Here is a 12,249-nt window from a genome sequence, read left to right as displayed (position 1 = left end):
CACAAAGGAGGCCGCCGGACAGTTCTGTCTCAAGATGTTTCTAACCAAGCAAAAGGATGAACTTGGGGAAGGCACGGGGAAAATATCTTGTACAGCTGAGATCCAGGCGGTGTTTCTTCTTTCCTCCATTGTGATCTTCTTCTGTGGACTCCTTATCTTGTTCATGTCCAGGTTCATCTGGAGGAATTTTAAAAAATGGAAAAAGAGCAAGGGAATTTTCCCGGTCAGTTCCCCTGTTATGAAGATCAGAGACAGGTTTGGCTTGCGTTTGTGTTTAGAAGACCACAAAGGCATCACCCAGTTTTTCCGGGCTAAGAGCTGTGGTGGAGTGACTGAGAAAGGTGTCCACTCCACTCAGGGGCAGGATCCCAGGCCGTCATTCCAAAGGGCACAGCTACAAGGCCAGGCCTCCTCTCCCACCTCTGGGAGAAGCAATGCCTCATGTGGATGACCCTGAATGTTAGCTCTGGAAATAGAGGTCACTGATTTGAAAAAACACCTACTAACACTGAGTCCCTGGTGGCTCAGAAGGTAAAGAATCTGACTGCATTGCGGGAGAACTGGGCTCGATCCCTGGGTTGGGAAGATGCCCCTGGAGGAAGGAATGGCTACCCACTCTAGTATTCTGGCCTGGAGAATTTCATGGACAGAGGAGCCTGGGGGGCTACAGGCCATCGGGTCACAAAGAGTCAGACACGACCGAGCAACTAAGCACACGTAGCACTGTGTCTATGCCTCTATTTCAAATTTTAAAATGACAGTCGTGTTAAGTACCATGCGGGAGGCAGAAGAGACACCAGGGTCAACCTCACTTTCCCAGATCGTTTGTGCAAGAGGTTCAGCTACTCAGAAGTAAACACTGTCTTTTATACACGTTAAAACAACACATGGAGCTGTACACACGCACCCACAGAAACCCATGCACACGTTGCACGTGTCATCCAGCCACAAATGCAGAGACACTTTTTTATGCCCAAACAGGCTTTGCAAGTTGAATAACAGCTGGAAAATGATGATGGTAAGAGCCATGGTATCTTATCCAGGGAAAACTCTGCTTAAGAGACTGTTGTTCTTCTTCAGTCACTAAGTGATGTTCAACTCTTTGCAACCCCATGGACTATAGCCCGCCAGGCTCCTCTGTCCATAGGGATTTTTCAAGCAAGTATACCAGAGTAGGTTGCCATTTCCTTCTCCAGTAGATCTTCCTGACCCAGGGATCAAACCCTTGTCTCCTGCACTGGCAGGCAGATTCTTTACCACAGAGCCATCAGGGAAGCTGGCTTAAAGGAACAGAAACACTCAAATGCTACATAATGGCTATTCTAGTACCAGTGGTTGAATGCTCCCAGTTATTTTTCCCCAGCTTCATTTCTCTGATTTCTAGAACAGAACACATTTCAAATGTGTTTTGCAATTAATCCTGAAAAGTTCCTTGAAGCACTGGCTCTTGATGCTAAACACTGACATAAAAGCATTTATAACTTGGTAACTTTTTCAGAGCATTGGCAATGTCATCACTTGAAATTCAGATGTCTGCATTTGAGAAGTGTCCCAAATGGAAGTGTACAGATGTTTGTTTTTTTTTTTTTTGGATAAATGAGTTTGTCTGCTGTGTGCTCAGTCGTGTTCGACTCTTGGTGACCTTATGGACTTGCAGTCTACCCAGACTCCTCTGTCCATGGGATTTTCCTGGCAAGAATACTGGAATGGGTTGCCATTTCCTCCTCAAGGGGATCTTCCCCATCCAGAGATTGAACCCGAGCCTTGCCCGTCTCCTACATTACAGGCAGTTTCTTTACCACTGAGTTCCCAGGGAAGCCCCAATGCTATTACTAATTATTTCTAGATTAAAGACAACAAGCAGTGGCATTACAACTGGGAAAAGGATCCTGGGGTTCTGACTTCTTAACGGCACTGATGGGATGCACAAATGGGTGGTGGATATAGTGAGCCTGCCTTCTATCTTTATTTATTTATTTTTTTAGTGCACAACTGAATTGGTAGAATTACTTAATCTCCTTAGACTTCTGCTTCCAGAAGTGTATCTTCTCCCCCATTATATTCATTTTTCTGTGGTTTACAAAAATGTGAGAACCCATTTGTCCACAAACATTTGCTATATTTTTCATGTCTTTCTTTTGATATAATTTATGTCTGCCTTCCAGTCCAGAGGTACCTTTCATTTCAGATAGGAAGCAGATGTTGCAAAATGTTAATCAGTGGGGTCTTAGCAACCAACAGACTGTGCTGTTCTGCTTTTAAATCCTGAGGAGAGAGTTTGATAACAATTGAATGACTTCTTAATAATTTGTTAGATCTAATTGAATTGAGAGTGTTGAATTTTTCTCTAAGCCTTTGGGAATATTGGCCTAATGCAAAAATGCCACAAAGCTAGGTACTGTGGAAAGTTCTTTTAAAAAAATTATTTGGAGAGTCATAATTTTCTCCTTAAATGTGCATTTTAAAAGATTTACTGCATTCATAAGTACGATTTTATTATATCTTAGGGCCAATTTGTTTTCCCACAGAAGGCACCTCGATTTTATAACGGAATTCAAATGAGTGTTCCATATTCATGCCATTGAATATCTTTTAAAAAAAATTATCGATGCCCAGACAACTTCCCAGGAATGCACAGGATGAGTCATAGGTATTAGAGGCAATCGTTGATGGAGATACGAACTTTATCAAATAGTCATTTAATGAGACTTCTTACCATTCAGAAAATACAGATAGAGAAATTATATCATTTCAAAAGCCTGGCTCCACATGAAATGAGCTTTTCTAAAAGTCAGAGGTCTTAGTCTGCATGGTGAGGTCAATGCCCATTCACTTGTGTCTTTTGGGGACTAGTTCAAGACTAACAGACCCAGAGGGTAATTCAGCCTCCAGCCTGTTTTCATTGCCTGCCCACGAGCATGTCATTTAATTTTGCTATACCTCAGTTTCCTTCAGTAAAAAATGGATTTAATCAGACTTACTTTGTCTATCTCATAAGATTATTATAAATTTCAAATACAGTCATCCCTCAGTATCAGCAACGGGTTGGTTGCAGGACATCCCCCCATACCAAAATCTGAGGGTGCTCAAGTCCCTTATACAAAAGGACATAGTACTTGCACATTCCTTGTGCAGATCTTCCACTACACTTCAAATCATTTCTAGATGAGTTATAATACCAAATACAATGTAAATGCAGTATGACTAGTGGCCAACACCCTGCAAATTCAAGCTTTGTCTTCTGGAACTTTCTGGAATATTTTTTCCAACTATTTTCCATCTGATGTTGGTTGAATCTGCAGATGTGGGACCCAAAGACTGTATAATATGTAAAGGCATTTTATAAACGTGAGGAAGGATCATAGTTTCAACAGGATAGGATACCAGATAAGGAATTAAAATCAACATAAAATGGCTAAACATTTCCCTCTTCTTTCTTGCTAAAAAAAAAAAAAAAAAAAGAGGATACTTAAGTAACCACCTAGAAATCCACTTGTAATCTTTGTTCTTTGTCCATGTATCTTGATGGAAAAGGATAAGACACTTACTTATTCCCAGAGCAGAAAGAAGCTCGCTTCTCCCAACCCTGATCATTACGACAGTGTTGGTGTGAAAGGTCTGAGACTATGTGAGACAGACATGGCAAAGACTGCAGGATTCAGAATGAAAATACTGCAGAAGAGCAGTAAAATGCAAACCAAGTCAAATTCATCCTGTGAAATATGGAAGAAGGGACTTCAAGTTTCCCGGGGTGGGACAAAGTGGAGAGCGTTCTGGCTGATGTCACAGCAGGAGACACCATCAACCAGGCATGAGACCCATGACCTCCTCTGAGACCCAGCTCACTCTCCATTTCTTTCTCTTGCTTCTAGGAATTCAATTCAGGTAACATGAGACGTAAACGTTCAAGACGTCTCACCTTCCAGGGCCACTTTCGTGATAGTATAGAAATGCTGCTCTCGGCACAGACCTTGGTGGGACAGGTATTGGTGAGTACGTACCCAGTGACCACTTGCTAAAGGACTTGAGCCACGACTGTGACGCATGGTCCGCGTGAAAGCGTCTGCTGTTCCCTGGTGGCCTTTCCCAAAACATCACTACCTCCCAATGGCTGTCTCCCTGCGTCTACCCTCTCAACTTATGATTCTGCTTGCTTTTTCCTTTGGAGTGAATAGAATCACTTGGCATTGTATTTTCTATTTGTTGTCAGTCTATCCACCAGAAGAAAAACTTTACTGGGGCAAAGGTTGTGTGCGTTCTGTTCTCCTTGTATGTAGATGGTTTGTTCTCTTTGTAATGTAGATGGATGCCGGGCATATAGCTGATGCTCAAGTAATGTTGGTTTGTAGTGGATTCTCTGCTCTGTAAGGGACAGGTATTTCCCCCTCCTTTGAGGCTAATAGCTTCCTTTCTTCAGCATTGAAATATATACACTACCATATGTAACACAGATAGCTAGTGTGAAGCTGCTGTATAGCACAGGGGGTTCAGCTCAGTGCTCTGTGATGACCTGGAGGGCTGGGATGGAGGGGTGGCTGGGAGGGAGGCTGAAGAGGAAGGGAATGTATGTATGCTTATAGCTGATTAATGTTGTTGTACAGCAGAAACCAACACAACATTGTATAGCTATTATCCTCCAATTAAAAATAAATTTTAAAAAACTGGTCTTTTTTTACCTCTGAATATTTATCATTGACTTCCTGTTTTCATCCAGGTAAACTTTGACGCATTAAAATTCAATCCAGGCATCATCTCATCAAGGAAATTTTACCTTATCTTCCTAGCTCTCTTGGTAAAGAATCTGCCTGCAGTGCGGGAGACCTGGATTCAATCCCTGGGTCAGGAAGATCCCCTAGAGAAGGAAATGGAAACCCACTCCAGCATTCTTGCCTGGAAAATCCTATGGACAGAGGACCCTGGTGGCTACAGTCCAAGGGTTCATAGAGAGTCAGACATGACTTAGCAACTAAACCGCAACCACCGTATTAAGCTAAGAGTCCCCATCTCTAAGTTTCTATCATTTCCACTGTTCTTAAAATTATCTGTGCATAAGCCTGTCTCCCCCACTGCTCCATGGGCTCCTTGAGAGAAAAAGACCATGTCATGGAAAAGTTTATACCCCATTGTCTGGAAATAGCAGACTCCCTGTAAATAAATATCACCCTGATCATCATTTCAATAGTATTGTTTGATCTTAAAGATTCAAAAACAGAATCCGTAATGTGAGGGTGTGCTGCCATCACGTGGTGGCACAGTGGAAGGAGATATATGTGAACCAACGATGATCGTCTTTTGTGACTCGTACATTGTTCTTTTCTAGAAAAGTCAATGTTACTTAATTTAGATCTAACTAACTTCTAAAACTTAAAGTACATGAGTAAAATTGCGTTGATGAACTCTGCAGTGAATACTGAATCATCTGAGAATGTGCCTCTCTTTTTTTTTTTCTCCTAAAGTTTTGGTCTCTTTTTTGAAATCCTTGTCCCCAAGACCTGTTAGAGAAGGATTTTCTGGTTCCTTTTTAAAATTTTATCAAGGATTTGTTGGTTAGCATCTCTTCAAGTGTTCAAATCATGTTAGATTATATGTGGACAGTGTTGGGACTAAAGTAGTCAAGGTGACTAGATTGAGGCAGAAGAGACCTTACACCATCTACCATATAAGCACTGCATATAGAGAGCGGGTGGGAAGGAATAAGCGTTGAGTACATGCCATATATATTACTTCCTTAATGACGGAAAAATTGTTCTTTTGATCTGACAGAGTTTATGATTAAATCGTTGAAACAATAGGAAGCAGAATAGTCTGGCACTGAAACATGGAATTGAGACTCTCTGTGAGGGTTCCAAGCAAGTGTGAATGAAAGGATGAGAAGAGGGGGGAAAAGTGGCTCCTTCCTTCCACCCATCCTTCCTTTGTAATTTCCTTTCTTCCTTCTTTCCACAAATATTTATTGTTTGCAACTACATGTGAAGCATATATTCTAGACGTGGTGAAAAATGAAGGCAAGAGACTTACACTTATGGGACTCAATTCTAGTGGAGGCAGAAATGATAAATATGTACATAAACAGAAAAGATAAATTCAGATGGTTATCAGTGAGAGAATGATGAAGGGCATGTTTGAGAATTTTGGTGGTTTTGGAGTTAGACCACATTAGATGCAGTGATCTGAGAGGAAATCTCTGAAAAGGTAAGATTTGAGCTGAGTCCCGAAGAATCAGAAGAACAAAGAGATTAAAGAGCAGAAGGAACAAGTTTCCTGTTTGAGAGAAGAGACTTGTAGAAGTAAGGGCTCAAATTACTGCAAATGCCAAATGAGGTTCCTGTGTTAGAGGCCAGGAGGTAGGAGAACAGTGAGGTCTGAGTAGAGATGAGAGGACCCTGCAATGCTTCAGTTCAGTTCAGTCACTCAGTCATGTCCGACTCTTTGCGACCCCATGAATCGCAGCATGCCAGGCCTCCCTGTCCATCATCAACTCACAGAGTTTACCCAAACTCATGTCCATTAAGTCGGTGATGCCATCCAGCCATCTCATCCTTTGTCATCCCCTTCTCCTCCTGCCCCCAATCCTTCCCAGCATCAGGGTCTTTTCCAATGAGTCAGCTCTTCGCATCAGGTGGCCAAAGTATTGGAGTTCAGGACTGATTTCCTTTAGAATTGACTGGATGGATCTCCTGGCAGTCCAACGGACTCTCAAGAGTCTTCTCCAACACCACAGTTCAGAAGCATCAATTCTTCGGTGCTCAGCTTTCTTTATAGTCCAACTGTCACATCCATACATGACCACTGGAAAAACCATAGCTTTGACTAGACAGATCTTTGTTGGTAAAGTAATGTCTCTACTTTTTAATATGCTGTCTAGGTTAATCATAGCTTTCCTTCCAAGGAGCAAGGGTCTTTTAATTTCATAGCTGCAGTCACCATCTGCAGTGATTTTTGGAGCCAAAAAAATAAAGTCTCTCACTATTTCCACTGTTTTCCCATCTATTTCCCATGAAATGATGGGACCAGATGCCACGATCTTAGTTTTCTGAATGCTGAGTTTTAAGCCAACTTTTTCACTCTCCTCTTTCACCTTCATCAAGAGGCTCTTTAGTTCTTCACTTTCTGCCATAAGGGTGGTGTCATCCGCATATCTGAGGTTATTGATATTTCTCCCGGCAATCTTGATTCCAGCTTGTGTTTCTTCCAGCCCAGTGTTTCTCATGATGTACTCTGCATATAAGTTAAATAAGCAGGGTGACAATATACAGCCTTGACGTACTCCTTTTCCTATTTGGAACCAGTCTGTTGTTCCATGTCCAGTTCTACCTGTTGCTTCCTGACCTGCATACAGGTTTCTCAGGAGGCAGGTCAGGTGGTCTGGTATTCCCATCTCTTTCAGAATTTTCCACAGTTTATTGTGATCCACACAGTCAAAGGCTTTGGCATAGTCAATAAGGCAGAAATAGATGTTTTTCTGGAACTTTCTTGCTTTTTCGATGATCGGGCGGATGTTGGCAATTTGGTCCCTGGTTCCTCTGCCTTTTCTAAAACCAGCTTGAACATCTGGAAGTTCACGGTTCACGTATTTCACAGCTCGTTTCCTTCTAAATCATCATGTTGGTCAATTTCCTGATCACTGGGCTTATTTTCGTTGCTGGGGCAGCTTGGATGAGCTTGGTCTTCCCGAGCTCGCGCTCACACTTCCTCCCCAGTCAGCTCTGCCGAGGGCCACCGGCCGTCTTTCTTGTCAATCTGGGGATCCCTGAACCCAAGACCTTGGCGGCCTCACCTGGCAGGTTGCAGCCTGGAAGCCACAGCACGGCACTGCGCATGCCCAGCACAGGTCCCACTGCGCCTGAGCAGCCTGCACCTGGCCAGTCGTCTGGGCTGAGTGCTTTTCAACAGGTTATTCAGTTGAATTTCATTTATAAAAATTTCTCCCTCTGAACACATCTTTGGTCACATCTCATAGGCTTTGGCAAGTGATGTTCTGGTTTTTAGAAATGCCTGATTCGTCTTTAAGTTGTTTTAAGTTTTAATTTTGATTTCCTGTTGGATTTGTAATCTATTGAGAAAAGGGGTGCATACTTTTGTTTCCTTAGGAATGGAAGACTCTCTTTTCTATTTTGGTGAAATTGATGGACCAAGCATATCACTGCCTTTATGATCTCTAGTTGGTGAAATTTATGGGGAAATTCTTTGTTGCCTAGTATATGGTCAATTTTTATTACTGTGTAATGACTTTTGAGAGAATGTGTATGGTTTGACATATAGGCACTATAATTATATGTATTTTCCCTACCCTTAATTAATTGCTGACTGCTTGAAAAGGGCATGGCAAAATTTTTCATTTGTGATTTTATAGTTTTATCAAATATCTTACATTTCTATCAGATTTAGAGTTAGGTATTTTATATAACATCAATTGATGCATAGAGTTACCTATTGTATCTCTGTGGTCAATAGTGCATTTTACTAATATGAAATATCCATTTTTGTCACATTGATAGGGTGTTTTTTGTCACATTGAGTGGGGGTTTTTTGTAGGTTTTTTTTTTTTTTTTTTTTTTTTTACCCCTGGGATATTTTAGGATATAATATTAGCATGTAACATTGCTTTCTTTTTATTTATAATTGATTGGGATGTCTTTGCCCAGCTTCTTTCAGTCTTTATGTCTTATTTCCTCTTATGTTTGTCTCTTTAAATATCATGTAGCTGGATTTTTGTGTTTATTGATTTAAGAATACATTTATTTGTTAATTTACCAGGAGAATTTAATTATTTTCCTTTATGGTGATCCGTTTCATTGATCTTTATAATATTTAGAGATTGAATTTACTGCATAATAAGCTATCTAAATATCTGTGGCTTAAACAAACAAACGGGAGGTCTGTTAGTAAGGAAAGGGAGAGTGGGTATTCGATAAACAACTAGGATTTTTGTAACATATTTGTTCCTTATCTTATTGGGGAGGCAAAATGACATGGTGATTGAGAATTTTGAAAGACGTGAACTTAAAACATTGGCTTCATCTTGAGCAAGTTAATTTTTCCCAAACTGCACTTCTTTCATATAATGTGAATAACCTTCCTTAAAATGCTGCAGGGAGTATTGTAAACCCTTCGTTCTGTTCAGTTCAGTCACTCAGTCGTGTCTGACTCTTTGCGACCCCATGGACTGCAGCACGCCAGGCCTCCCTGTCCATCACCAACTCCCAGAGTTTACCCAAACTCATGTCCATTGAGTCGGTGATGCCATCCCACCATTGCATCCTCTGTCGTCCCCTTCTCCTCCTGCCTTCGATCTTTCCCAGCATCAGGGTCGTGGGTGTACTAAATACTGACAATTGGCTGATATGTACATTCCTTATTTGTTGAAGCGAGTGAAAGTTGCTCAGTCGTATCCAATTCTGCGGCCCCGTGGACTGTACAGTCCATGGAATTCTCTAGGCCAGAATGTGGAGTAGGTAGCCTGTCCCTTCTCCAGCACATGTTAGTGACCGAGGAATCAACCCAGGGTCTCCTGCATTGCAGGTGGATTCTTTACCAACTGGTCCTTATTTATTAGTTTTTATTAATTTTATTTCTTTTGCATTTTTTGGGTAATACAAATGGCATTTATTTTAAAAGTCAAACTTTTCCAAAACTTAATTAGAAGAGTAGCACTATTTTTATAATTTTGTAAATGTCTTTACTGTCTGGTCTAATTCAAGACAGCTAGACTCTTAAATTTGTTTCTACAGGCAGTATGTTGTTTTGAAACATACCAAGAAACTCCAGCTTCACGTAGGTCTCTAGTTAGAAAATAAAGGACCTCACAAATTTCCCTTGAGAAGGCTTTGGGATTCCTGGGGCTGAGTCTTCAGATCACACTTTAAGAACTTGATAGAATGTGGAAGGGATGTGCAGTGCTGTTTTGGACCAGAGAGGGCAGAGGGCTTTACCTAGCTCTGGGCTCAGCCCCTGCCCCCTTCCCCCAGAGGCCTGTGTTTGCCTGGCAGCATTAGCTTCTGGCCTGTGAGCTCTGAATCCATCAGCCCACAGCATCAAGGGGAGCCATTGGTGCCTCTCCGCCCTCCCAGGTGAAGTGACTTAGACCGCAGTGTTGCAACTGGCTTGACCATGTTGTAAGCAGCCATGGAACAGCAAACAGACCCACTATTAGTATTTCTATGACAGATTTCTGGAATTCAGCTACCTTTTCTGCCTATCTGTTTTGGTTATGGTTGTTGGTTTAAACCCCTCTCAATGTTAGTGACAAGCCTCTAGCAGTTGGGCTGAATTAATTGTGGTTAAGTCAATATACAAGTGGCCTTGTGAGTGTTGAAATTGTTGTTGTTGTTGTTGCTTTGTCATTAAGTCATGTCCAACTCTTTTGCAACCCCATGGACTGGATCCCACCAGGCTCCTCTGTCCATGGGATTTCCTAGGCAAGAATACTGGAGTGGGTTGCCATGTCCCTCTTCATCTTTTGCATCTTTTGACTTGAGTTTTTCCATTTTTAATAGAATATCATAAGCATTTCAGTAAATGAAGCTCAGAACAAACTCCCCACCTATATTTCTCTCCAGTCATACCTCTGCGTGTTTTATATCTGTATACTGCTCTCCCATGAGACCATTGGCATATTTTTCCTCCACACCACCCCTCTTTCCTTCCTGAAATTGTTGAATTAATCTGAACATTCAGTTCCAGATTGCCACTGTTTTTTAGGTTTTTTGTTTTTTTTTTGGCTTTTAGCATTGTACAACTGGCCAGATTTCCTTCTTAATATTTTCTTTAGAGTTAAAAATTCCATTAATTTTACCTGTTTTATTAGGCATCACTTTTCTTACATAACTTATTTTAAGTTTCTAATTTTTTTTCTTGAGTACTTGACATATTCATTTGCAAGGGAAATTGTAGGTGTGTACTTTCTGAATTCTTGGATGTCCAAAAATTCTTTTCCATTGCTCTCAGAGGTAAACTATGATTTGCTTGGGTTTAGAGTTCTTGGCTTGTAATCCTTTTTCCTAAAATCTCTGTAAGTGCTGTTCCAAAGTGTTCTAGCTCCTTAAGGATACTTGCTAGATACCATGTCCTTGCTGCTGGGCCCTGAATCTCCTCTCTGTCCTCTGCTTTGCAATATGAGGCTAGTGCTCAGCAACCACAGGTCTCTTGTCAGCTGCCTTGTGCTCTAGAGCAGGGGAAGGCACCGCTTCTTCTGTGTTTGCATGTTTTGTTTTTTTTTTATTATTAGCTTGGAATTTTTTTTTTTTTTAGTTAGGGGCTAATTACTTTACAATATTGTAGTAGTTTTTGCCATACATTGACATGAATCAGCCATGGGTTTACATGTGTTCCCCATCCTGAACCCCCCTCCCACCTCCCTCCCCATCCCATCCCTCTGGGTCATCCCATTGCCCCAGCCCCGAGCACTTGTCTCATGCATCGAACATGGAATGATGTTCTGTTTCACATATGATAATATACATGTTTCAATGCTTGCATGGTTTTTTCAGCCTCACTTCATCAGTGTTTTTTCATTCCAGCAGCCGTGTTTGGTTTCCATTTCCAGGTTTTGCCAACAGGGCTGGAACCAAAGCTCACTAGCCAATCCGTGACGCCTCCTCCCAAGTCTGAAGCCCACCTCCAAAGGGCACCTCTTTTAAGATGCTAAATATTGAGAATCCTGACCTTTCTTTGTTGATCTGCCAGCACCTGGAGGTGCAGCTTCTTGCAGTTACTGCCTGTGTTACCTCATGTTCCTCTGCCTTTCCAATCCTCTCACAGATTTTTAGAATCTCACCGGGAACACTAATTGTAATTCTGAAATGTTTAATTATATATTCTGTGTTCACTCTTTCACTGGAAGTTGTTTCATCTGTTTTGTCTGCCTGATCCTCCTGTTATCTTATCCTTTCTGTGTAATTGTCAGTTTTCTGTGGTCTGCTCACATTCGCAAAGGAAGATCTAGAGTTTTCATAGCACCCGTTGTCAACTGCGTTGGCAGCTGTTTGTATAAACATCCACCAGCTGAACAGGGGTTTTAAGCCCCCCTGGGGCTTCCCAGGTGTCTCAGTGGTAAAGAATCTGCCTGCCAGTGCAGGAGATACAGGAGACACAGGTTCAATCCCTGGGTCGGGAAGATCCCCTGGAGAAGGAAGTGGCAACCCACTCCAGTATTCTTGCCTGAAAAATCCCATGGACAGAGGAGCCTGGTGGGCTACAGTCCTCGGGGTCTCAGAGAGTTGGACTAGGCACGCACACACGCAGGTAGAA

General features: G+C 41.8%; 1 protein-coding gene across 4 annotated transcripts in view; it reads left to right on the top strand.

Moving 5' to 3' along the window:
• The first annotated feature begins 26 nt into the window (after positions 1 to 26).
• Positions 27 to 12,249, top strand: part of KCNU1 (potassium calcium-activated channel subfamily U member 1) — a 144,703-nt gene continuing 132,480 nt past the window's right edge. For 3 of the 4 annotated variants that reach the window (XM_081523437.1, XM_081523432.1, XM_081523433.1), the window contains exons 1-2: positions 27 to 223; positions 3,873 to 3,989. In XM_081523437.1, coding sequence (XP_081379563.1) covers positions 35 to 223; positions 3,873 to 3,989 — 306 coding nt within the window. In that variant the 5' untranslated portion in view covers positions 27 to 34. Of the gene's footprint in view, positions 256 to 3,872; positions 3,990 to 12,249 lie in introns of all 4 variants that reach the window. The other variant, XM_081523436.1, reaches the window with a different exon arrangement.

Source organism: Giraffa tippelskirchi, chromosome 8 (assembly GCF_054371585.1).
Source record: "Giraffa tippelskirchi isolate mGirTip1 chromosome 8, T2T-mGirTip1v1.2.pri, whole genome shotgun sequence".
Taxonomy (NCBI): Eukaryota; Metazoa; Chordata; class Mammalia; order Artiodactyla; family Giraffidae; genus Giraffa; species Giraffa tippelskirchi.
This window is presented reverse-complemented; position numbering and strand designations above follow the sequence as displayed.